The sequence below is a fragment of the Zingiber officinale genome, chromosome 9B, assembly GCF_018446385.1.
Source record: "Zingiber officinale cultivar Zhangliang chromosome 9B, Zo_v1.1, whole genome shotgun sequence".
NCBI classification, from domain to species: Eukaryota; Viridiplantae; Streptophyta; class Magnoliopsida; order Zingiberales; family Zingiberaceae; genus Zingiber; species Zingiber officinale.
The window spans coordinates 108,982,746-109,008,522 of NC_056003.1; the positions used below are offsets into that span (position 1 = coordinate 108,982,746).

A 25,777-nucleotide genomic window follows, 5' to 3' on the forward strand; every position below is an offset into this window, starting at 1 on the left:
CGAATATCTAGATGACAACTTGAATATCCTATCACGATATCATAACCCAAGGATAACCTAAATAGCAGTTGTGATGGACTTTAACTGCTATAATTATAATTATGATGAATTTTTAATTCCTAATTAAAAAATCGTAATTAATTTAATTTTTTTACCCAATTAATTAATTAATATTTTATTAATTCTGTTTATTCAATTTTTATTAGAAAATTCAATGACTTAAAAAAAAAATAATTGGTTCGATTCCAATTTCATTTTTAATCAAATATCCAACCCTAACTAAAGTTCTCAGAAGATGGCTACATGTTATCAAAATTGAGAATTCTGTCTCCAAGCAACTTTGGCTAATTAGCAATCAAAATACATGATCACCATATTTCAAATCAAGACAACCAATACAATTTATATTTTCTTAAATCCATATTTCTTGCGTTCATAGAACAGATCAGTCTTGGCACTTCCCAAGTTGACGATTTTGGAGCAGCCATCACGATCCTTTTCCTGCTGTGTGCATTCCTTGCAATAGTAGGCATCAGATATGCCAACTCCGCCGCAAATTACACACCTTCCTTGGAAGGAACCATAGTTACATTCGTCGCAGACACGGACAAGGGTGCAAGGGCGAACATACGAGTCGCAGATGACACACTTCCCATCACATTTCTCGCACAAGCGACCAATAGCGATCCCTGGCTTCTTCCGGCACATGATAAGATCAGGATGGTGCTTTGCCATGGTGATCTAACCCACTAAAATTTCCTGAAAAAAAACATTAGATATAATTTATATCAGAGCGAATTATAGGTACTATCTAAGATTCAATTGCACTAAACGCGAATGTTTAGGGCAGAAAGTTGTAAATTTTCTTGATTTGGGATAGAACTTGATGAAACTAGTTTGTTGATCTGGCTATGCGGATTACTAATCAACTTTCATCTCTTCTAATCAAATTGATGGATTCATGTTTATCCGAACTTTTAAAATGTCAATATGTACCAAGCACAAATATTCATTTCCTTGATAACATGCATATATATTTTTTGGATTTTAAAAAATGATAGATGCAAGCATGTATATTTTTCCTTTCTTCTATAATATGCTCTAATTAAGATGTATATAAACTTTTTCGTTGGAACTCAGGGATAAGCTTGAAAGGTCATAGGAAGATGAAGCGACATTAGTGCTCAATGATAAGGAGACCATAAGCCAAGTGCAGAATATGGGAATCCTGTCACCTTTCATGCTAACACCTAGTCATATATTTGATACTCAAATGCTTCATTGGAATTCAGACAATGTTTCGATGAATCCATTAACAAACACTTTGATTTCTAGTTTTCTCTCGTTTTTTGAATGAGTAAATCTTTCCTTGTTTAGGTAGATTATTCTAGTAAATATAGATAATAGCTGTAACAGTCTATCCTAATTTATTGGAACGAATCACTTTCCTCCCTATTGAGGAACTTTCCTCCCTATTGAGGAACGAAGAAACATTGATAAAATCAGAAGGCGGGATCAAAAGATTCTATGAAATAGTAAAACTAACCCTTAAACATATCTTTACCTCATTCATCTTACTATTTTATTAAAAATCTCCCCCCTTTACTAACTAACTTTGGTGAAGCCTAAAATGAATTTACGTTACTATCCTTTTTTCTATTCATACTAAAAATAATTCCAAGATTTATTAGTAATTCAACAAGCAAAACAATCAGTGATCTAGAGTTCGAGACTCAGCTACGATATATTATTATGAATTTTTCTCATCATTAATTTTCTCTGGTTGTTTTATATAAAAAAATATAGTTCTCTTTAGTCCCACATCTTAGAATTGACAACACTATGATTAAAGAAACTTCTATAAATATTTTAGGCCGACGATGTTAAAAAATATATTTTTCTTAGTTTCTTTTACTAAGATAAGTATAATATTAAATTAAAATAATTTTTTACATAGGGAACCCCGTTATAGTTTATTATTGGGATTCTCTAGGGTCACCCAGAAAATCCAAATAATTTAGATTTTCAAAGATCCAAATAATTTATATATTATTATATTACACACGCAACGCGTGTGCCCGATCACACTAGTATTAATTATTATAGAGCACATCTTCTTACATCTACAAGTGATAAAATGCCCAAAGTGATAGCAGTATAGTATCTATTATTAGACAGTTACAAATATTTTGTAATTTATGTTATTTTACATTTATAATGATACTTGGATTGGACGCTTGACGACCAATATGCAAGTGTTCTACCAAACTCTGCTAAGCAATAACAAATAGCTTATATGATAGACATGAAACCAGTATCAGAGTTAACATGAAAGTATATGTAGCACCATTAACAAATCTACAATCTACATGAAGACTTAGTCTTTATATACAACTCAAAGGTGATACTTCACAATCTAAAGCAGATATACATATTATTTACCCATGGCACAAAACCAAACATAATACGGTTCCTAACTCTAGCAATAATTAGCATTTGTTCCTTTGCAAAGGAACAATCAACAGATGGGAAATTAATCAAGTCAGCTTTATTTAACCTATCTTCTAACATTGCTGATCTAAAAACTTTCAACTATATTCAAATGATCAAGCAAACAAGATTAATAAAGTGGCTAATGTCAATGCTGTAATGAGATACAGAAGATAAGATATTAGAATAAAAGTACTACCATAAAGTTAGGACTGAAGGAGATGAAGATAGATAAAGGAAGAATGGGAGATAGTGGAAGGATCAAATTGCTACTATTACTGTTGTTTATTGCAGGTGAAGAAGAAAACAGCATGCAGTAGAGGAAACTTGGAGAACAAACTTGACAGAGGATGGGGAAGAAGGGACAAAAGAGAGTGAAAATTATCCCTACTAGGTAGCGGTGAGAAAGATATGATTCGACTTTTAGAGGAAGATCCAAGTTCCTTGCCAATTGCCAGTGGTGTTTAGTCACCATGAGCTTTACCTCACTAATTTTTAACATTTGGGTGTTACAGACTAGACACCATCTTAATACCAAAATAGTAATTTATGGATTTACCTGGTGGAAAGGTTTATGAAGACTAGCACAAAGCCACAGACAAATAGGAATATGTAATTGTTCAGGACTGCGATCATAAAAAGGATAGAGAAAAGCTCCTAAATTCCTGCCCCAAAATAGAACTATCTTGTGAGGAACTTGTATGTCTCCTTTAAATTGTGTTGACTTGCCAGAAGTTCACATTTTTATTAGTATCTGAGAATTCCCAATTACTATCATCATCCGTTTAAAAAAAAAAAATGCACAAACAATTTAAAGAAACAGTGTTTGCACAATCCATCAACTCGAAGAGTATTATCACTGAAAAAGGGATTAATCTAAGAGGGCCCTTAGCCTGAGAATAATTTAGTCACCACAGAAGAAAGGGCTTACTAAGAGGCCGCTTGCTTCCTTGCTCCATTGTGTACCAATACGTCACCTGCTTAACTTGAAAACCTTCAGAAGTTCTCAGTACCAAGTAGTAGAAGCAGGGGGTACAACTTGGTGAAGCTCCAAACTCTTATGGGACTTAGTAACCGACAAGATAAATTGGATAAATCTATTTCACCACTTGGTTGCAGTGACAAGACATCTCACCCCTAAGGCATAGCCATTCAACAAAATCAGGATTTATACAACATCCCCACCTATTCCTCTGTCCCAAACTTTTCATGATAGTACATTAACAGAACTTAAAAAAACCTCTCCTTCTACGCAAGCACAACAATTTTTTTCCTTTTTTTTTTTGTCTTCTCTTGATTGAATTCAGTGCTAGGATAAATCCTTCTCCGACTATTCCAACAGTCGTTAACCATTCCCTGCCACATTTCCTCAATGTTTCCTGTTACGATTACTTTCTTTATCAACGAAAAGACCAACACAGCAAACAAGCATTTGATCTAGATATTAATCCTAGAAGCTCCATACATCAAGGGTTTTCGTTGCACAAACAGAAGCATTAAAAAAAAAATCATAAAGGAAACAAGGACAAACCGATGCTTAACGCTGAAGAAAAGACTTTCCGGGAATCTTGCAGTGATCTTGCCTGTCAAACCGTGAATCGCCGCCTTGAGAAGAGACCTTCAGAGAGTGCTGCGGAGAAGAGGAAGAGACTAGACAGCCGGAGATAAAAATGAATCGAACGTGGAACAGACGGGAACAAATGACATAAGCCTAATCCAACTACGTGGATTCATTAACACGATCCACGTAGTCGTAAAAGGATGGACCAGCGCGCTCACCAAAGCTTCTCCGCGGAGCAACACATCCTCCCGCTTGGGTCGGCACACCATTAACTAGGGTTTCTATTTCGAATCGAAACCTTCGAGAAAGTGAAAGGGACAACGCGATCGTTCCAGAACCGGCCACCCCACTCTACCCCCACTGCAAAGCACGCACCTTTCCCTATCTCGCTTGTGTTTCGGAGTGGCGATGGCGGACTGGGGGCCTGTATTGGTGGCGGTGTTATTGTTCGTACTTCTCTCGCCGGGGTTGTTGTTTCAGATCCCAGGGACGAGCGGGCGGGTGGTGGAGTTCAGCAACTTCCACACGAGCAGCGCCTCTATTCTCGTGCACGCCATCATCTACTTCGCCCTCATTACCCTCTTCCTCATCGCCATCGGAGTCCACGTCTACACCGGTTAGGCCGCTCAGTCCATACACTCTTCTTCTACCTCTATCTATGTGTGTCAGCAGCTGGATTGTTACTAGTGCCCTGCTACTCTTCTTCTCAGTTGGAAATTTCTACAAGAAATGCTTATCTTATTAGAAAAAAAGCGTTTTTTTTTGTCAATTTTAGTTCTTCCATCATAATCTTCACCTATCTTGCATGATTAAGCTGGTTTATACAGAACACCAGAGATTCAGAGACAGAATAAGATCTAGCTCAAAATTCCTCTTTATTAAATTCGCCTGCCAGATCAATCGCTCGAATGAATTTGATCCGTTTAGCATAAGGACTGACTGGCATCAAACATTGTTCATGACTTGAGCAACAGCGCAAAAAAAAAAAAAAAAAGTGATTGGGTGACCTCCATCGTGCGTGGTCCACCCAGCGCCGCCCACCTTTTACGTTAAAGCTGTGTCACGACGACGGTGTGTCACTGGACTGCAGTAATAGCAACACGTCGTTGAAGTTTGGCGCCCAGTTCCATCAACCCTTTTGATCTCGATGGTGCGAAATGTCTCTTCATCGTCGGTAATATTCAAAGTTCTATCATAATAAAAAAGGAAATGAGTTGCATATAAGATTCCAAATAATGGATGTGTCATTTAAACTGCAAGCCTTATAGGAACGATTGAAGGGCATTTTTAATAATGATACCTTCCTTATGTGTTAATTATTATTATTCCAAAGATTAGTAGTCGTCTGTAATTTATTTTCTCCGTATTGACCTTAGGACGGATTGACGGGGGCGCTGAGACGAACGTATTCGTCTTTTGCTACAATGGGTAGAATTTGTATTCATTTGGTATTTAGAATATCCGTAGTCCTAAATCTCTTAAGGAGATTTAGGGTGTGTTTGGTACGCGTGTTTTTCATTTTCTGAAAAACGTGCATTTTTCATTTTCTAAAAAACGCGCATTTTTTGAAAAATGATATTTGATTTACGTTTTTCGTACCTGTTTTCTAAAAAAAATAGATAGTGTTTTTTAGAAAAACAGAGAATGACAAAAATTCATTTTCTATTTTCTAGAAAATGTTTATTTTTCAAAAAATGAAAATGAAAAACACGCGTACCAAATACACCCTTATATTTCACTGTATTATTGGCGTATCCAGGCCCGGCCTTGGAGGAGGGCCATCCTGGGCGATGGCCCTGGGCCTAGATTTTTGAGGGGCCCAAATTTTTTTTAAAAATATTATGTTTAAGTTTAATAGGTGAAGTGCAGGAAATCAGTAATTAAAATCAGATTTAGGGCTTTCCGTTTTGCTTCTACCGCCGCCTGAGCGAAGAAAAGCTTGCTGCGGCCGTGCGGCGCCGCCTGCTGCCTGAGAAAGCCAAGGTCTTCCGCCTCTTCGGCAGGGAGAAGTCCGTTCACCACGTCCTCGGCGGTGGCCAAGGTACCTTACTACCTTTCGATCCAACTCATTTTGGTATCCTCAAGAAGATCTTAGCCGGAATACTCGTTGGTGCCACTGCTATTTGGATTCTGTTCGAGTTCGTCTGCTACCATCTACTTCCTTTAATTTCCCATGGCCTCATCATCTCTTTGCTCACGCTCTTCCTATGGTCGAAGGCCTTGACGTTTATTAACAAGTAGAAGAACTCTTTTGCTGCACTTGGAGCTCTCCTCTGGTCTCAGTTCACCAGCGAACTGTTTGCTTATTTTCTTTTTTTTTTTTATTTTCAGATCTCCACCGCACATTCCAGAGGTGGGAACTCTCTAAAATATTACAGAATTTTCTTAGCGACCTGTTTTTTTTTATTTTCAGATCTTAGCGAACTGTGTTTTTTTTGTTTTCTTTAATTTTTTTTCAAGGTGTAGATTGTTATTCAAATATAGTAATTGTTTATAGAATTTTGTTAATTATGCCTGTTACAGTAGCATCGGTTGAAAGAAATTTCGCCCAGGGTCTCCTGAGTCGAAGGACCGGGGCTGGGCGTATCAAAAGTTAAAATGTCACTCTTTTTTAAAATATCTATCCATTGTAATAAACCTCTCCAACAATATTTTTTATGACCCCAGTGTTAATTTATTTATTTTTATTTATATTTTTTACTTATCTTTATTTATAATTTTATTTATTATATATAATATTAATTAATATTTTAATTTAATATTTATAACTATACTAGTATTTTAAATTGTATATATTTATTTATGTAAAAATAATAATTCGATAAAAATAAATAAATGTTTGACAAAAATATAAATATACAAAAAAATTAAAAAAATATATTAAATAGGGCAGCGGGCCCTTGTTGCCTGCTACCTTCATGCGCGAGAGGGATCTTTGTAGTTAAAAATATATATATATATATATATATATATATATATATAAATCGGTTTCAAAATTTTGAGGCTGATTTATAGAAAAAATTAAAATCCTACTCATATAGTGGGGGTGGGATTTATAATGAGGGGTTTATATTGCAACTAAATTGTATTTCTCTAACCTTAAAAGTGTCATGCTTATCGGATGAACATGAAAGCGATCTGAAGCCTTAGGTACATAGAGTTCTATCAATAGTATTCCTAGAAGTATAGTCAATACCCTTGGAGGGTCGTTTCTATTAAGAGTTATATCACTCAGACCCTTTTTTTTTTTTAAGAGATTATAATTTTGAAAAAAAATCCTATTATATAGAAGTGCAGATTGGTCCAATATAATTTCTAGCACTCTGATCCTTCTAGCAAACTGATCGAAAAATCTTTTTTGTTCTTCTTTCCCTTTTCAGTTCTTAAAAAACCACAAAAAATTTATTCGTTGAATATTTTTTATTAGCCGGAAGGTTTGATTTATTCTTCCTCTTACTTTTTTAAATTATTAATTTAGAGCATTTTTCTTTTAAAAGTAAAAGTAGATTCCTCAACTCATTTAAGAGATGAAACAAGATTTATATATGATCTCCGAGATGAAAAATGTTTGTGATCATTAATTTGGTAAACCATAACCCAACCAAAAAGATAGGGTGAGCTTTTAGTTTGAGTCTTTATTATTTTCGTTACTTTGTGATAATACTATGAATTACATTAGTTTATTATAAGAAATTTGCATTAAGTTGACGTATGGATTCATATGCCTACTAAATGTTTGAATAAATGTCTCACAAAATTGTAACATAAGCAAAAGTGCATATAATATTTATTTGAATTGTTTGTTGAATTCTTAGGTTAACCATGCAGAAAAAAGGAAACTAAGGATGGAAGAAATAATTCAAAGTCAAATTAGAGATATAATAAGTACTTTGTTGATAATTCAATCAGTGGAGAACAAGATAATGAATTGGATGAAAATGAGATTAATATTGATGAAGTCTTTAAATTTGTTAATGCAGATGAATTCAATGATAATGAGAAAGATAATGAGTATGCTCAACATAAGAACTTGAATAAGGAGACTTGCTCTCATGATCCGGGAAAGTGAGACAATATTAATTAGAAAGTTATAGACTTTTTAGTAGAAAGAGATCCAAATTAAAAAGATATGTTCGTGATGTATTTCCTAAAGATAGTGCTAAGAGACATTTTAATGTGTCACATTATAAGAGAATTCTGCCAAATGGAGAGGAAAGTGATAAAATATGCCCATTATATTCTGTTTCTTCTCACAAGATTTTTTTTTTTTCTATAAGTTATTCAAGAAGCAAGTAATCAAGGCTGGATATGGTCAGTTAGCTACTGAAGGATACAATAATTGACATAATTTGAGTTGTTGTCTTGCAAATCATAATGTGAGTAAGGAGCATATGGAATGCATGATGAAATGGCTTGAATTGGAAAGAAGATTTAGAACAAATAAAGTGATTGATGCAAGCGTACAAGTACAACTTAATAAAGAAAGAGAACATTGGAAATAAGTGTTACAGAGGATAATCACAGTTGTTCAATGATTGACGAAAAATAACTTATCATTTCCAGGAAGTTGTGAAAAGCTTTAAGTTGAAAACAATGATTTGTTCCTACAAATGATTGAATTGATTGTAGAGCTTGATCCAGTAATAAAAGATCACCTCTGGTGAATTAAAGACCATGAGATTTATACTACATATCTTGGTTACATAATTCAAAATGAGTTGATAAAAATGATGGCAAGTGATGTAAGAAAAATAATACTTATAAATGTTAGACAAGCAAAATATTTTTCAATCATATTAGATTGTACTCTTGATATTAGTCACAAGGAACAAATGTCCATTGTCATATGATGTTTAAATAATTCAAAAGGTTCCAAAAAATCAAAAGAATATTGGGTACAATTTTAGAGGTTGATGATACTTTAGGACTTGGGTTTTTTATGCATCTTAAAAATGATTTAGTCAATCTTGAGCTTGATATTGATGATATTAGAGATAAGGATATGATAATGAATCTAACATAAAAGGGAGGTAAAGGTGTACGAAAAAAGTTACTTGAAATGAATCCCAAAGTTTTTTTACTCCCTATAGTTGTCATAATCTTAATTTAGTTTTATGTGATATGACAAATTACTAGTTTAAAGCTATCATTTTTTTTGGAGTGATACAATTGATCTATACATTGTTCTCCTTTTCTACCAAGCAATGTAAGATTTTCAAACATCATATGAAGGGTTTGATAGTTAAGTCGTTATCATAAACACGCTGCGAAACTCATGTTGAGAGTGTTAAGCCTATAAAAGAGCAAGCACAAACAAGAGATGCTTTGTATGACTTAACAAATTATAGCAAAGATCCTAACATAAATAGTGAAGCTGAGTTCTTAGCATTATATGAACTTGAGAATTTTGAATTCTTGCTTGGTGTAGTAAGTTGTGTTGGAAATGAGGAGAGTGGGGATGTGGGAACATGACCCTCGTTCCCCACTACTCATAATAGAAAAGTTCATTATGCCCCTGGTTTATTTCCCTATATAAAAGGGGTGCGTCTAAGGATCATTCGTGAGTTGGAGACGAGAGTAAGCGAGGAGAATATTCAAGGCGGTGGGATTTGGTTTATGGAATTGCGGAGGGCTTTCCGATCTTGTGATCACTCTTCCGACAGCGAATTTCGCCATTGCCAATTGCGGATATGCGGGAGATTGCTGTAAGTTTTTACCGCTTTAATTTTATTCGTTTTTCATGCATTTAGAATTATCTACATTGGTATCAGAGCGCAAATTATTTCTAAATGCTTAAGATGAATTACGAAATCGTCGTTCGGATATTTTCTCGTGTCGTCACTCGTCGTCACTGTTTTGCACGACTAATGTGTCGTAGCATACAACGTCGCTCACCGGCGACAGGGTCGCTGGTAAGAGTCACCATCTCGAAAGAGGGATGTGGAACGGAGTTTGTCTCCGATTGTTGCCAACGTTAGTGTTGTTGTTGCCAGGATAGAAAATCGCGACGGTTTCATGATTTTCGCTGGAGCCGGCAAAGGTCGGCGAAGGTATTCTGGCTAGTCGACGATGCATCAATGGCCTTCGTGGCCGGCGACCGTGTCTGTCGCGGTTGCGTGGCATGCGCGGCGTGTGCGGCGTGCGAACATGGGCAGCACACGGTGGAGATAACATGAACACGAAGCACAGTATCTTTGAGAAAAAGTTTGATATTTATAAATCAAATAAATTAATAAAAAAAAGGATAACGTTTTTTCCTTAGCATGGATAAGTTTTGCTAGGATAAAAATTGGTATTTTAGATATCATAAGGGATACATTAGGAATATTTCAAAAAGATATGTCGCTAAGAAATTTTTAGTCAATCCAGTAGGCTGGAACCTTTATTGGGTTCCTAAGTCTTGCTTAATCTAAATTTTAATCGAATTTATCGCTTTCAGCGAGAAAATTAAACAGTAAGTTTCTTTATGAGGCTTTGTCTAAGGAAGTGGTTGTTGCTCCAATAACCAAGAAGGCCTAGTGCCTCGCCACGACCTGGAAGTCAAAATATTGAAATAAAATGTTTAATTAACTTTCTAATAAAGCATTAAGGTTGAAATTTAATAATGCTTTAAAAAGTCTTTTAAATATTTTTTTTACTTAGAAATTTTTTTTGAGTAAAATTTTTACTTAGAAAAATTTTTTTGCGTACATTTTTTTTTACTTAGAAAATTCAAAAATTTAAATTAGAAATTTCTGCTTAATTCTTTTAGTTAGAAAATTTTCAAAAATATTTTTGCAAAGTTGCCTAAGTCAGGATTTTTTTCTCTCTTACTTAAAGTTTACTTAGAAAATTTTTTTACTTAGAGACCTTTTATGTGAAAATTATTGCAAAATTTTTTACCCTTAGAGTTTTTTCCTATAACCCCAATTTTTTTATATGATCAAAGGGGAAGAAGGAAAAGTATAAGTCTAGGGGAAGGTAGACCAAATTTTCTATCTTTTTTGCACTTTATTGCAAAATTAGTTAGTTTATTTTTATGTCTATTTACCCTAGCTTAACTTGGGTTGCTCACATCAAAAAAGGGGAGATTGTTGGAACCCCAAGGTTGTTTTGGTGTGATCAACAAATTAAGTTAGGTCCTATGTGTTTTTAACCTTGTGTCTAAGTGTGTAGGAGCTTAGAAGCGCAGGTAGTCGAGCGGAAGACGCATCTAGCGAGAAGGACGGTACGCGATGCGTCCGAGGGACGAGGCGCTGCAGAAGAGTACACCGATGGACGAGAAGGAAGCGTGCGGTGGTTCCGAGGGACGAGAAGCCGGAGCGGAAGACTGCTCGGGGAGCAAGAGACGCAGCTAGCGAGAAGGTCAGAACGGGGTGCGACCAAGGGACGAAGACTGCGGATGAGTATATTGGCGGACGAGAAGGAAGCACATGACGATTCCGAGGGGCGAGAAGTCGGAGCGGAAGTCTGCTTGAGAAGACCGGAAGTTGGGTTCGGGTGAGCCTTTTTTCGGATTGCAAAGATCACCCAAGCGAGCATAACTGGAGCAAAGGGCCCGGACCAGAAAGTCAACATGGTTGACTTAGGGGTCCTAACGCCCGGAGTTGGACTTTATCCAGATTGCGGTCAAACCGCGATCCGTGCGTAGGGGATAAAATTTTATCCCCCTAGGGGCCCTGGAATCCTTCGGGGCGCCCCGACCAAGGCTATAAATACAGTCTTGGTCCAAAAGCTTAGAATCAAAAAACAAACAATTTATTTCCAACACTTGTACGCTTTATTTCTAGATTAGCTTCTCTGTTTTGCGCTTCATTGTTGTGAGAGGCTTCTCCACCTGAAGAAGATAGTTAGTGCGACACTTTCCTTGGATTAACAACCTCCCCGGTTGTAACCAAGTAAAACATCCTTGTGCCTCTACTTTCTGTCTTAGTTTATCGCTTTTCTATTTTGCAAATGTTAGTTTAAGAAAAGTCGAGAAGGGTTTTTGTTTTATTATTTTTTAGGCTATTCAATCCCCCTTCTAGCCGGCCGGCGTAATCCAACAGTTGAGACGTTACAGAATTGTCATTAATGGATTTAATGTTAATCATTATTGTCAAGACATTATAGAATCGCTATTAATGGGTTTAATGTTTCTATTACACTCTTGAACATGTAGCAAATTCAGTTAGCAAAATATTGATTTATTCACTTAGGTAAATTTTGCCTCGAATAGTGTAGTATTCGACGCACAAAGCTCATATTCGCATACAAGTCAACTTGGTTCAGTGCAAATCAAGACATTGGATTTGCACCCTCTATGCACCTATGTATGAGAGAGAGTCTTTTCTCATGTATATGTTCATAACATCAATGTATATATCATAATCTAAACCAATAATAAAACCAAAAAAATTTTAATATGAGATTAAAAGACCATACACAATCACCTCTTTATTTCATTCATATTTCTAACAATTAATTATTATTTTTATCTCTAAAATTAGAAGGCGGATTATTTTTTTAATGATCATTTTAGACATATTTATCCTATTATTTGATTATAATAGAAATATTTTGGTTTATTTTTTTAATATTGTCTATTGATTAAATTTGAAAAATCTATTATGAAAATTAAATTTGAAAAAATATTATAGAATTAAAAGAATATGAACACTTAGAGATTTTTTTTAAAGTTAAATTAAGGCTAAAAAATTGTTAGGATCGGCTAAGACCAAAAAATTTTTAATATCGGCCCTGCCAATGCGGTAAACAACTACTGTGTTAAATATCGTTTCGATATAACTGAGCATATTTTGATTAGTTTGGGTTTCTCTTCTTTACAAACACCCTACTAATTTAGGGCTCTATGCATATAGATATTTTACTTTTTAGAGTTGACACCTAGGAAAATAAACCCAGCAACAATTTAAAATTTTAACTAGAAGAAGTGGAGAGTCATTTGGCAAGGTCGGTGGGCGGGTCAACGCATCAAGATGATGAATTAGGAAATTTTTAACCCAATTCAATTTAAAGTGAGTTACGGGTTAGACGAGCCAATCCGTGAACTCATAATTTTTTTTTGAAAAAATAAAGTTTTATATCTCTAGTATTTTATTTTGAAAAGATTTCATCAATTAAATATATTTATAAATAAATATTTTAAATATAAATAGACATAAATGAGTATATATGTATGATAAAAAGTATTATTTTTATTTCAAATTTATAATAAAGAAAGATAATAAATTAATATAAAACTTAGTTTACATATATTTTTCAACTTATGGACCAATCCATGCTCATCATTAGTTGATCCATATAGATTGAGAGCCTAGGTGGGTCAGCCTACAGTGAACTTAAGTTGACAAAATTTCAACCCAATGTGCTTAGATTATTTAGTAGGGCAAGCCAACTCGACAGACCTAATCCAAATTGATGGTTCTAACCAAAAGGGGATGATACGGTAAAAAAAATGAGAAAATTTGCATCAAGTTTCCAATTACAACTTAAACTTTGTATGCAATCCTCTTGTCTAAATAATTTTATTTCCACTCCCTAACAAAATATAATTGACACTAATTTATCTAATTATCCTTCGTATTTTTAAGTATAAAATCTAAAAATAAATATAATTTCTCTTAAATTTAAGACATTAAATTAAATTTTAATATATTTCCTATCAAATTGAATATAACTCTTTTCCCACCTTAATATAATTTCTTTTAAATTCAACACATTAATTTAAAATTTAATATATTTTCTATCAAATTAAATATAACTCTTTTTTCATCTAAATTGAATAGAAAATATATTATTTTTTTAAAATAATATTAAATTTAAGATGAATTATATTAAGTAAAAATAATTATATTTAATTTAATAAAAAATATACTTAATTATAATTTAAAATATTAAATTTTAAAGAAATTATACATATTTTTAAACTTTTATAACTATAAAATATAAAGGATAATTAAATAATGATATTTATACGAGAGAATTGAAATAAATTTTTTAACACACATTTATCTGATTTTTTTTATTATATTAGCATTTGGTACAGAATGGACTATGGCGTCCAAAAATATAAAGCATAAGAACAGAGGAAACAAACAAAGTTGCTAGCTTAATTGATTATTTGACGAATAAAGGCCATAAATTAAACTCCTAATTCTCATCCCAAGACGTAAAAATTTGAAGCATACACAGCGATGAGATCAGTCCATTTTCTTGCCGTCGACGCTCTTGCCTCCCCCACGCTGATCCATGGCCGCTCGCGCCCTCTTGTCTTCCGCCGTCTTCGCGTAGATCTCCTCCCTCTCTTTCAAGTACTTCTCGAATGCCCTCGGCAGAAACCGCGGGATCATGAAAGCAAACAGGTTGATTGAGAAATAGAGCAGATTAGCCGTCGCCAGCGACCTCCCGAACCACGTCCAAGCCACATCGTTGATGGACGCATAGGTCGGCAGCGGTTTGTTGATCCAGACGTCGTAGATCCAATCGATGATGACGAAGACCCTGCGAACCGTGTAGAGCAGCGGCACAATCGCACGCACCGGCGGCGAGAAGATCCCCATCCCGGCGATCACGTTCTCCGTCAGGATCTGGCAGGAGAGGAGGAAGAGGTGCGGCGTGGCGGAGCGCACGGCGTGGTCGTCGCCGCGAGCGAAGCCCCCGAGCACGTACGCCAGCGGCAGGAACAGCCCCACGGTGGTCCCCGCCACCACGTAGGCGCGGAACGCCCGGCTGCCCTCGAAGAGCTCCCTCCCGCCGCAGGAGCCGGCGGAGGGGAAGGCGAAGCGGGACAGGGCGAGGATGTAGAGCGTGGTGAAGGCCGGGAAGACGAGGTCGACGAAGGGCACGAGGCCGCTGGCGGAGAAGACCATGATGAAGGCCACGAGCTGGAGCTCGATCACGCGGAGGGAACCCATCACGCCGCCGACCACAGCCTGTCCCTGGCGCTTGATCGCCGGCGCCGGCCGCACGTCAGCGAGCCCCGCGGTGGCTTCCTGGTTGGGACGCCGCCCGACGGCCAGAGAAAGCCCGGACATGTATGCTCGATGGGTCGATCAAGCTCCTCGATCGTTCGACGATGTTTCTTGGCTGGCGCTCGCTCGAGAATAAACTGAGAGAAGCTCTGTCAAGTGGCAACGTAAAATTGGAACAAAGGAGGTGTTGTTTTGTAGTTGCAGGTTTTGCGTGGCCGTCGACACGTATACATTGGAGTTTGAGAATGGGGGACGACCGCTACGACACTTGTCTTGTGATCAGAGACAGTAGGATGAGGTGGCAAATTAAATTATATATATATAAAATCTTATCCATTTATCAAAATTAAATTAGATTAAATCAAAACGATAACTCTATGGCACACTCCTTTTGTGTGAGTTCAATCATAGTTGCGATTAATTATTTAATATTCAATTAATTTTTTTTTTTTTAATGTTTAGAAACCCTTTTGTCTCGGCCGAAAGGAAATGTCCATAATCAACCGTCCATGATAAACAGCCAAACCCAACCACCGAACCCACCCGATCCCTCCAACTCCGAGTCATTGCCAGCCCGCTTTGGCTTACTGAAACTCAGTTGATTTCTCTCTCTTTCACTCTTTCCTATTCCGTCCACGCTGGGTGAGTAAAAAATGTTATATCGAAATTAATGGACTAATCGAATTTGAAAAATTAATTCGGTTAACTTAAAATTTTTAAAAAAAATTAAAAAATTAATTCGGTTAGCGTAAATATATTTTTAATCGTTTACTTGAGCTCCACGCCGCCCACCGCGGGTCAAGCTACCTTCCTCGCAGCCATCTCCATCAGTAATAAATTTACGGTACAGGAAGACTACCACCGTGCCGGTCTCGCCCTGCCCTTGTTTACTTTGATGTTTCTATGACCCTCTCCCTTGGATCTGTCGGGTTCGGCGGTTGACGACCAAGAAGGGGGAGGGATGGAAGGGGAGAAGGTGGAACTCCGGGCGCTGCGCTCGCTTGGGCTCGGCTTCGACCTGACTCACGACTTCCGCCTCCAGTTCGCCAAGGAGTTCCACGGCGGCCGCCTCGTGCAACTCGATGAATCACGTACCCGGGATGTCTTGTTCCCCGGTGGGCATGTCGTCCGTGGCGTCTCTGAGGATATCGGATTGGATAAGGGCGATCGAATTCGGTTCCGATCGGATGTGCTGGAGTTCAATCAGGTGCAGCTTGTATTTTTTTTTTAAAAAAACGATTGTTTATTTCCCTTTTCGGCCTTGGATGATTGCTGGGTTTTTTTTTAAAAAAAATGGTTTGATAAAAAAAAAGAAAAAAGAGAAATTGGACTTCCTCAGTTCTACGATTCAAGCAAAGAGAATGATTTTTGTTTCTTTCGGTTGGGCAAAGGAACTGACGTGTAAATTTGACAGCTTTGGTGATATTCATTCTGCCTTGCCAATCGAGTAAGTATAACTGTATAAAGTTTTGGCTGGTGGATAATGGTCTTCTGGGATCTTTCGATGTACTACAGAATTGAAAGTAGAATTTCTCTATGTGTCGTCTAAGTTCTCATTGTATTCAATATACAAAAGTAAATTTTACTTTATTTGCACTCCATTTAAGATTCGGTAATCTTTTTCTACTTAATTGTTTAGCATTGAGAGATTATATTGCTCATATCATATTAACACTTTTTTCCCTTCATGTAACAGATGTCTGAATTACTGAATCAGAAGTCCTCAGTCCAAGGAAAAGTGCCTTCAGGTTATTTTAATGCTCTTTTTGATCTAACCGGAGCATGGTTGGAAGATGCTAAAGAGACAAAGTATCTTGCTTTCGATGGATATTTTATTTCCTTGTATAATTTACACCTGAAAGCTTCTCCTTTGGTTCTCCATGATGAGGTAAAAAGGGCGGTACCTTTGAAGTGGGATCCTGTATCCCTCAGTTGGTTAGTACTAATGAATTTAGAGCTATGAAGCTATTTTATGACATAGACGTTTGAGATCATAATAGTTTGTGTAAGCTACAATTTAAAGATGGATAGTTTAATTAATTCCTGATTTCTTTTCTACAAGCCAAAGAGATAGTGACAAGGTGGCACTATTGTACACCACCTCTAAATGGTTTCATGAAGCAATGATGGCTTTTTTCTTTTTTCTCTCAGCTTTATCAGGACATTTGGAACACATATAATTGTAGAAGTAGCTATAGGAGGTCAGGATGTAGTTTGTGTTAGACAAACTTCTTCATCAACAATTTCATCTACTGAGTTAAAGATGCATCTTGAGGATCTTGGAGATTTTTTATTTTCTGATGGAATTAGTCGTTCTCCTCTACATCGGAAAACCAGAGAAGGCAAGAACAAGGTATAATTACTTGTTTTGATGTTGACTTATCTCTATGGAAGAATTGACTCATGTCTTTCTTTAGCTAGGCACCTGAGGTCTTCACAAACATCTTGCAATCTAACACGTTGAATCTGGCTGTCTATTCAGAAGCTTCAACTAAGGAAGTATGACTATAGACATTATCTCGCCATAAATACTAACTACATTTGATTTCTACTTGAAGTTGATGATTCTGAACTAGATATTTTCATTTATCATAGGGACTCACAGTCATTTGTTCAAAAAGAGGAGGTGATGTATATGTATCAACTCACTCTAATTGGCTACAGACCGTGCAAAACAGCCCTGATGCAATCCTCTTCAAATTTGTTCCCATCACGTCTCTTCTTACTGGTATCCCAGGCGGTGGATATCTCAGTCATGCTATAAATTTGTACCTTCGCTGTAAGTTAACATTGACATAAGTGCGCTACTAGATTATTTTCTTAGTAGGCTATATTTTTTGGAAATTGATTTGCTCTAGTACATATACACACCTATACTTGTTTAAGAAGTTCATGGGAGCAATGTTATACATGCCAAACATTTTGATATCATTTTTATAATCGTTTTAAAGAATATTCAAGTTGCATTTCTGAACCTTCTGTAGTAATGTGATTTTCCACTTTGAAAAAACAAATACATTTGTGAGGTTCAAACTTTTCATGGGACCATTATATTTTATTGTTTAAAAAGTCGCAAATTGGAACAGTTTATAGGCAAGCATTATGTGTTTTATGCGTAGCATAACACTGAGGTGACACATGGCACTTTTTTGAAAAAAATATGAGTTGACTGCTTCTTCATTCAAATTAAAAATAAAAATAAAGAAATTAAGCTGTTGCACGAGCTTTGACGACCACCTCTCAATTTCCAAATAGCCACACAAGTTCTGGCTTGTGCTTGTTATAAAAAATTTAAATTTTTATATTTATTGTTGAAAATAAAAGTACAACTTTTAGCTTTGAATAAAAAAATCCAATTGAACCAAAATAATATTTTTGATTTAATTTGTAGTTTTTAACCATATTAATTTGATTTGACAGAGTGATCAGATTATAATAAAATTTCACTTCGAGTTGGTCTTGGTTGCTTATAAAGAAAAAAAACTATACTTGAATGAGTAATGAAATATTTTTAATATTTTTTTATCAAAAAAATATAGATTTTACAGTCCAAATAGAAAGATCAAATCAAACAGAATAAAATCTTCAATCTAATATGTTTTGTTTGGTTAGAGTTGATTGACTCATAATAATTGGAATAAGATTTCAATTTGGTTGATTGCAAACTAAACTAACTTGAAAAACTATAGTATTTTTCCAGTAGAAAAAAAAATACTTTATGTCTAATACTTAAACTACTCTAATAGTGTTGTTGAAATTTGTTTTATAGTTTACAGTTGTTCTTTCTCGATATACTATTGTCGAATTATAGTGTTAGCTTTCTAATGTATTTTCCCTGCACGATGATTGGTCTGGCTCTCACTAGTATACTATTAAATGATATAATAAGTACGCATTGCAAAATTTATACTGGAGTATGTTTGCTTTTTTAATCTTATAAAGTGGCCATACTTTGATCTGAGAGTTAAATAAACCCAGAAATTTCAGAATCAATGATGCTATTTTTCATTACTCATTTTCCATTATTTTTGCTCAATCATGTGCTTTTGCACTTGTCAGACAAACCAGATCCTGAAGATCTACAGTGTTTCTTGGAATTTCAAGTCCCTAATCAGTGGGCACCAATGTTCAATGAACTCGCTCTTGGACCTCAAAGAACAACAGTCTCCTATCCCAAGCTGCAGTTTAGATTTTTTGGTCCAAAACTTCATGTTAATACTGACCAGGTATAGCTTTCGCCCATTGTCTAATTTGACATGATCTCATTTTCAGAAGGCATGAGATCTTTTTGTAGTTCTCTCTTCTTTTCTTGTTACATTTTCCTGTTTGCTATGCTATAATGTTTTGAAGTTCTCTTTTGTATCTGCTACACTGTCTGTTACAACCTTTCTGATAATATTCTTTATTTGTGTTCTAAAACTATGGAAAAGTACTGGAAAAAGCTAAGTTATGGATGGAATACAAATGCAGAGTATCGCTAATCCCAATATCTTGCACATGACACCCTTAGGTTTTGGTGGGGGGAAAATGAAGAGATTTCAGTCACTACATGGTTTTTAAAATTGACCAATCACATGGCTAATATCGATCATTAGTATAGGTAAACTGTGATTCCATATTTGTCTAGGAGTTGGTCTTTCAGTGATATCAATCAGAAAATACTCAAATCATTTAAACACGTCTGGAATTAATCTAAAATTGGGTGATATTGACAAAATTTTGGATTAATTAACTGGTAACATACTCTGGCTCTACCATGCGATATGGAAAAACAAAAAGGTTAGAAGTCAAATATGGAGGGTGAATTAGCAATCAATGGAGGGGAAGAGATTCTCAATATTGGTGATCATCTGAATGCAAACTTTGCCCAAGGAGTAGGATGCAGGTGCAAAAGGAGATGAAGCAAAGCACACTTGTATAAGAATGATTAGCCAATACCAATAGGTTATATTCTATGAACTAATATTGTTAATAAATTATTATACTAAGTAGATAGTGAGATATCGTTATTACGAGGTATATCTACTAACAACCAGATGTGGATAATGAACTAACATTATTTGGTTAATTTATAAATATAATATGATTAATAAACTGTTTTTACAGATATTTTATCAGTTAGATAATAGGATATTAATGATGATTTAGTAAATTTCATTGATAATTATAATAGTACTTAATAGTTAATACAATATACAATAATTCCTTCTTAATTGCCAATAAAATTTGGGAAAGGCATTAGTATTTGTTATTTTGGAAATATGTCATCTATTAAATAATTTTTTTTTCTTTTTATTTTTCTCTATTTTTTCCTTTCCTGATTGCAATCTCATCCGTCTGATACTGCCATTGTTTAGACTTTTGTCCTGATCTTGGGAACTATAGTTTCTGCTCTAGGAGTTGGCTAATTTTGTGTTTACTGATCTAAAGATTTTGCTAACTATGGTTAAGTGCATACTCGACTGGTTTCAGCCTGACGCTGAATTGGCCATATTGAAGCTAAATACAGAAGAGTTTACCTAGTACTGGCTATTCAAATTTCTGCCTGGTTTTGTTCTTGGTAGGCCTTTGCTGGGTGACATATCATTTGAATCATAATCCTTTCTGTGCCATCACACCCTAAACTTTATTATTGAGAATTGAATTGTGAAACATAAATTTGAGCTTTAAGATAGCACTAGCAAGTGAATCAACACATGGTCTACCCAATTATTTGTTATTTAATGTAACATGGAGAGACAATTACTTATTATGGAATTCCAAGTCTCGAAGCACTACTCTACTGGTTTGTTATAAGTAATTGTTGATTCATATGTATTTACTTGATGTGGCAACCCTGCTTCATGTTTCAGTGGTAGTGTATCTTCTGTATCGAGCTGAGATAGGTTATTTCTTTGTTTTCACTGGGTTTGGTAAGTATAAGTGTGAATGGATCCTCTGTGCTTTCTTTCTGCAAGTTGACACTAGTTCACAATAATTGAATAGGTTTATTTCTACTTTATATTGATCAGATTTATTGTCTGGAGTTTGACAAGAATGATTATTGGTTTTCTTTTCTTCAATGTCTGAATGATTTTAGGTTCTAAGCAATCAGAAACCAGTCATTGGTATGCGGTTATACTTGGAGGGGCCTAAGTGCAATCGATTGGCCATACATTTGCAGCACCTTTCGAGTCTCCCCGGCATACTCAGAAACACTGGTTCATCTTGGATATCAGAGTGGCAAGGATCTGAAGAACCAGGCCCAGGATACTTTGAGCCTATCCAATGGAAGAACTACTCAGCTATTTGCACACTGGCAGTGAAGCATGATCCCATTTGGCTCCAAAGGGTAGCCAATGGTGTGTTTGTCGTAATTGGTGCACAACTTGTCGCAAGAGGGAATTGGTCTAAGAAAGTACTTCATCTTTGCCTCCAATATATGCACATTCCGCATTGCACCATTCGAAAGACAGAATGGTCTCGTGCTCCTGCATCTTCTCTGAAAGGAAGCTTCCTGACAAATCTAAGCACCACTTTTAGCACAACATTCACGCCAAGGGATGCACCACCACCTGCAAAGAATGTCCCTTCGCAGTTGAATTCAGGTGTGTATCCTGATGGCCCACCTGTGCTTGTTCAATCAAGAAAGCTCTTAAAGTTTGTCAATATCGCTGAGGTGGTCCGCGGCCCTCACAATGTACCAGGCCATTGGCTTGTAACTGCTGCAAAGCTCACCAAAGAAAAAGGAAAAATCACCTTGCATGTGAAGTTTGCTTTGTTGCATTATTCTGCTGAGGCTGAGATGTTCAACTAATGTTCATATGGGAGGAGTTATTACTTGCCATGTAGATTTAAGAGTTCTGATTGCAGGATCGAGCCAATTTTGTGCACCATTGATTGTCTTTTCAACCGTATTAAAATTGTACAGATATTAGCAATAATTTGCACGTAATTCTTGCACGTTGTGCCATGTTCAATCTTTCTTTTTATTTGTCCTCTACTTTAGCATTTCAAATCCAGATTCCTATCGAATGGCCGGCGCTTTGAGTATCATGTTTTTGATACAACTCTGCTGCCGAATTCTGCAACTCTATTCTTGCAAGTGCTGTTGGAGGAAGAAGACCCTCACTGGCTATTTGTAAGGCATTTGATAATGATGTTGAATACAGTGGAAGTACTTCGGAATGCAACAGAGCATGATAAGTAATTATACCTATCATTTGTTTAATTGACATCATGTGTTCCAACTTATGTTGATTCATTTGTTTAATTGACATCATGTGTTCCAACTTATGTTGATTAATTCTTAGGATGACTAACTCAGTTTAATAAAAAAATTTCATCGACTACTAAAATAAATCGAAAAGTGTTTGTCATAAATGGTCCATCACTCCAATATTTTTTAATTAATTATTCATTAAAAAAATTATTTGTTAATTTATCAAAATTGGGACTCCATTATTAGATGTCTAAAAAAGTGAAAAGACATTCCTATTGTACCATTGTTGGAAGACAATTATACCTATCATGATACAAGACGTAAATATAGATAAATGAAATAATCCTAAGATACCTCCTTATCACATTTACTAAATCGTTCAACTCCTGTAGAGGAGCAACAACAACCTCAATTGTCATTAGAAAAGGAGAATGAGTTTGATATAGAACTAGAAGGTAATCTAATCACTTTCAGTCAATTGGAAGTGTAGGTTTGTTGAAAATTTGATTCGGGTTTAGTCCATTGAAAGTGTTTTTGTTAGGGAGAGAAAAATAGCTAAATTTGTTAATTTCTCTTGCATAACACACAAACTGTATAATTATTTGTAAGGAAGCACTTACATAACACACAAACAATATAATTATTAATTGTAAGGAAGCACTCGTGTGAACAAAATTATTATGATAATTAAAGTGGAAATAAAATATTAAATCAAACACATGTAAAAAAATTATTTTACTCATACTCCATTCCCTATGCCTATATTACGTTTAGTGCGTCCCTTGAAACGATACGATGATTAAGGTATGAAATGTTGTTGCATTAGGTTATAGGATCGAAACTCGGTATATCTTCCCTCATACCTTGACCATTGCATTAATGACTAATAGCTATCCGTGATTTATCTCCTCCATATTGACTTAGGAACGGATTGATGGGGCACTGGGGATGAGCAAATTGTCCGTTTAGTGCATTACTCTAACCTTCTCTATAGAGGTGTCAATTCAGATGGATAATTCAGCCAGTTAACTCCTAGTACTAACTCCTAGTGCACCAATTAAGCCAATTATCAGAACATATACTCTTCTTGGTATATACTTCATCCCTAAATAAAATTTACTCAAACATCAATTAACCATGCAAACTCTCTTTGGATCAGACAACCACCAGACAAAGGGCCTTTCTACCACAGAAGAAAATTACAAATGCAGAAAACATTGCTAGAACAGTCATCAAATGCCAAAAGAAATTAATTGGACTGCCTACAAAAAGGAGTCCTTCAGCATTAGTAGTACCAAATGGCAGCAAGAAGCCTCTGAATAGTGTCCCTGATGGGATCCCCATTTCTCTGACCAGCTCTACTTTTGCAGACCCCCAATTATGATGGCAAAATTTAGTGTACATCAACTACGAACTCCACCAAGAGAAACCTAGACATCATGACAAAAGGCTCCATCTCTGAAGCATTTAGCAGCATAAAAGATAAGTAACAGTGACGACATTATGTTTTGTCTATTAGCCTTCGCAGTACGCCATGGCTGCACCACCAACCCAGATGGTGCCCATGCAATGCAAGAACAGTAAAACAGTAGAGCAACCACACGAAGACTACAGTAAGCCTAGAACCCTAGGTGGTGTGTCAGAGCCCCTCTGTGGCTCCTCCACCACTTTTGGGATTCTCGTTTGCACCGGAAGGATTGTCGGTGTGCTTCCCGGAGGAGCCCTTGCAGAGGTGGACAGGGTACTTGGCGGCATTGAGATCCAGCTTCCTGAGGGCAGCCTTCCCCAGGTCCACCCCACACATGTCTGAGAGCCTCACGAGGTAGAGCAGCACATCAGAGAGCTCCTCTCCCAGGTGCTGCTTCTCCTCCTCCCCCCAGTCCGGTAGCCCCTTGGCCACCTCACCTTTCCACTGGAAGATCTCCGACAACTCCCCGACCTCTCCTACCTGCAGAGCAACAACATAAAGATGAGGAATCATAGTGCAGCGATTTAGGGTTTAAAACATAAAGAGCCAAAAAAATTATCAGCTAAGAACGGTGATTCGATCTGATGATCTCCTCCAAAAAGGCAAAAAAAAAACCCTTTTTGGGTCTCATCAAATGCATGCCACAGACCAAACGAAAAGGAAATAGAGAGATATTTTGAAGGTGGGAGAGGAGGAGCGTACCATGGCAAGGAGGAGGTTTCTGGGGCTGTGGAATTGCTCCCAGTCCCTCTCCCTTGCAAAATCTGCCATTTTCTTCCTCAAGCTCTCCAGGGTCACAGCCTCCGTTCCTGCCATTGCCCGAGAGGAAGACAGAGACATCGATCGCTTGTTGGTTTCTGCAATATTCCCCCTCTCCTCGGGTGCTTTTCTAGGGTTCAAGGAGGGCAACTGAGCGAGGACGAAGTCAGTAAAGCGAGAAGTGTCGTCCCTCCCTCAATGGGAATATAATTTGGTCGATTGCCAAGAATTTGACAAAAGGTGAAATCGTTCTCCGGCGCTTCCGTCGCACCCGATTCAAGGTCATCACGAGGGAGATAAATCACAGCATCATGAGATGTGACAGGTCGATTGCCAAGAATGCACACAGACCTGGAGAGATGAACCGTGGCCCATTAATATGGTTTTTTTAAGTTGACTCACCTTTGATAGTTGTGATATAGAGGTAGCTCTGATCTAATTTATTTCGTTTTATATAATATGAGAACGGATTACGAACGATGTCTAAAATTAACATAATCATCTTTATTATAATACAAGAGATATGGTTTTTTACTTTAGGGCTTGATTCGAGGCATGACATATTTTTAAATAATTAAAGTTTAATTTTTATATAGGGTATATTATATTTATGACGATGGAACTACTAATGATGTTGAATCATCATGTCAAAAGCTACCATACTTTCTAGAGTCATACCATCCCTCTCAAGATTAGTCAGCTTATAAGAATTGAATACCTGCTTATTGAAAAAATAAATCTGAGAGATATATGGTTTATGATATGTGACTTGTTGGACAAAGTTATGGTTCTACTTCCTCATTCAATAATTAGCCTAGGTATCCAAGTATCTCCACCTTTCATTCACTTGAAAATGATTAGCATGGCCCAACAAAAACTTCTCATCCATCATTGGGTACATCTGCAAAGTGTAGATAGATCATAAGATAATCTAACATAATGAGTGGTTTGAGCATCACATGTGATTATTTGCACTGTATGAGAATCAAACTTTCATTGTTTTTGGAAAACTCATCCGTCCACTTACCATCAAGGAGCATATGTTTTCTCATTTATCATGTGAGGATTGTAATTGATGGGTTTGATTTAATTGGATTTATGTATTTGTGAAATAAAGTTAAAATTCATGAAATCTAAAGGTGAAGGTTGTGATATATATATTATGTGTTCGATAAAGAGTCAATGCAACGAGTCTAAGAGTTACTGATGGTATCTGGATTTATCTCTAAGATAATTTTCTTTGATCACACTCTTAATCGACTTCATTCAACTTTGCTCTTCAATCCGACTTGAAGGAGGGGCATCTGATGATATCCAGATATATCCCCGAGCATCCCAAGTCGTTA

At 36.3% G+C, this 25,777-nt stretch overlaps 5 protein-coding genes across 5 annotated transcripts; 2 read left to right on the plus strand and 3 right to left on the minus strand.

The window, feature by feature from the left end:
• Nucleotides 1–263: 263 nt before the first annotated feature.
• Nucleotides 264–4,401, minus strand: LOC122025732 (PHD finger-like domain-containing protein 5A). Its single transcript, XM_042584596.1, has 3 exons — nucleotides 4,270–4,401; nucleotides 4,022–4,120; nucleotides 264–759 (listed from the first exon to the last, which is right to left on the minus strand). Exon 3 carries the CDS (start codon nucleotides 733–735, stop codon nucleotides 403–405), a length of 333 nt encoding a protein of 110 aa, XP_042440530.1. The 5' UTR covers nucleotides 736–759; nucleotides 4,022–4,120; nucleotides 4,270–4,401; the 3' UTR covers nucleotides 264–402.
• Nucleotides 4,402–4,459: 58 nt separating this feature from the next.
• Nucleotides 4,460–4,725, plus strand: LOC122025733. The gene has a single exon (XM_042584597.1). The coding sequence runs from the start codon at nucleotides 4,460–4,462 to the stop codon at nucleotides 4,670–4,672; it is 213 nt and encodes a 70-aa protein (XP_042440531.1). The 3' UTR covers nucleotides 4,673–4,725.
• A 9,314-nt stretch (nucleotides 4,726–14,039) lies between these two features.
• LOC122024804 lies at nucleotides 14,040–15,158 on the minus strand. Its single transcript, XM_042583513.1, has one exon. The coding sequence runs from the start codon at nucleotides 15,064–15,066 to the stop codon at nucleotides 14,233–14,235; it is 834 nt and encodes a 277-aa protein (XP_042439447.1). The 5' UTR covers nucleotides 15,067–15,158; the 3' UTR covers nucleotides 14,040–14,232.
• Nucleotides 15,159–15,820: 662 nt separating this feature from the next.
• On the plus strand, nucleotides 15,821–21,974 carry LOC122023710 (MACPF domain-containing protein At1g14780-like). Its single transcript, XM_042581989.1, has 7 exons — nucleotides 15,821–16,210; nucleotides 16,700–16,938; nucleotides 17,155–17,356; nucleotides 17,425–17,502; nucleotides 17,599–17,782; nucleotides 19,063–19,229; nucleotides 21,083–21,974. Exons 1-7 carry the CDS (start codon nucleotides 15,965–15,967, stop codon nucleotides 21,797–21,799), a joined length of 1,833 nt encoding a protein of 610 aa, XP_042437923.1. The 5' UTR covers nucleotides 15,821–15,964; the 3' UTR covers nucleotides 21,800–21,974.
• Nucleotides 21,975–23,386: 1,412 nt separating this feature from the next.
• Nucleotides 23,387–24,626, minus strand: LOC122024740 (dCTP pyrophosphatase 1-like). Its single transcript, XM_042583425.1, has 2 exons — nucleotides 24,375–24,626; nucleotides 23,387–24,152 (listed from the first exon to the last, which is right to left on the minus strand). The coding sequence occupies exons 1-2, from the start codon at nucleotides 24,510–24,512 to the stop codon at nucleotides 23,844–23,846; spliced, it is 447 nt and encodes a 148-aa protein (XP_042439359.1). The 5' UTR covers nucleotides 24,513–24,626; the 3' UTR covers nucleotides 23,387–23,843.
• Nucleotides 24,627–25,777: the final 1,151 nt, after the last annotated feature.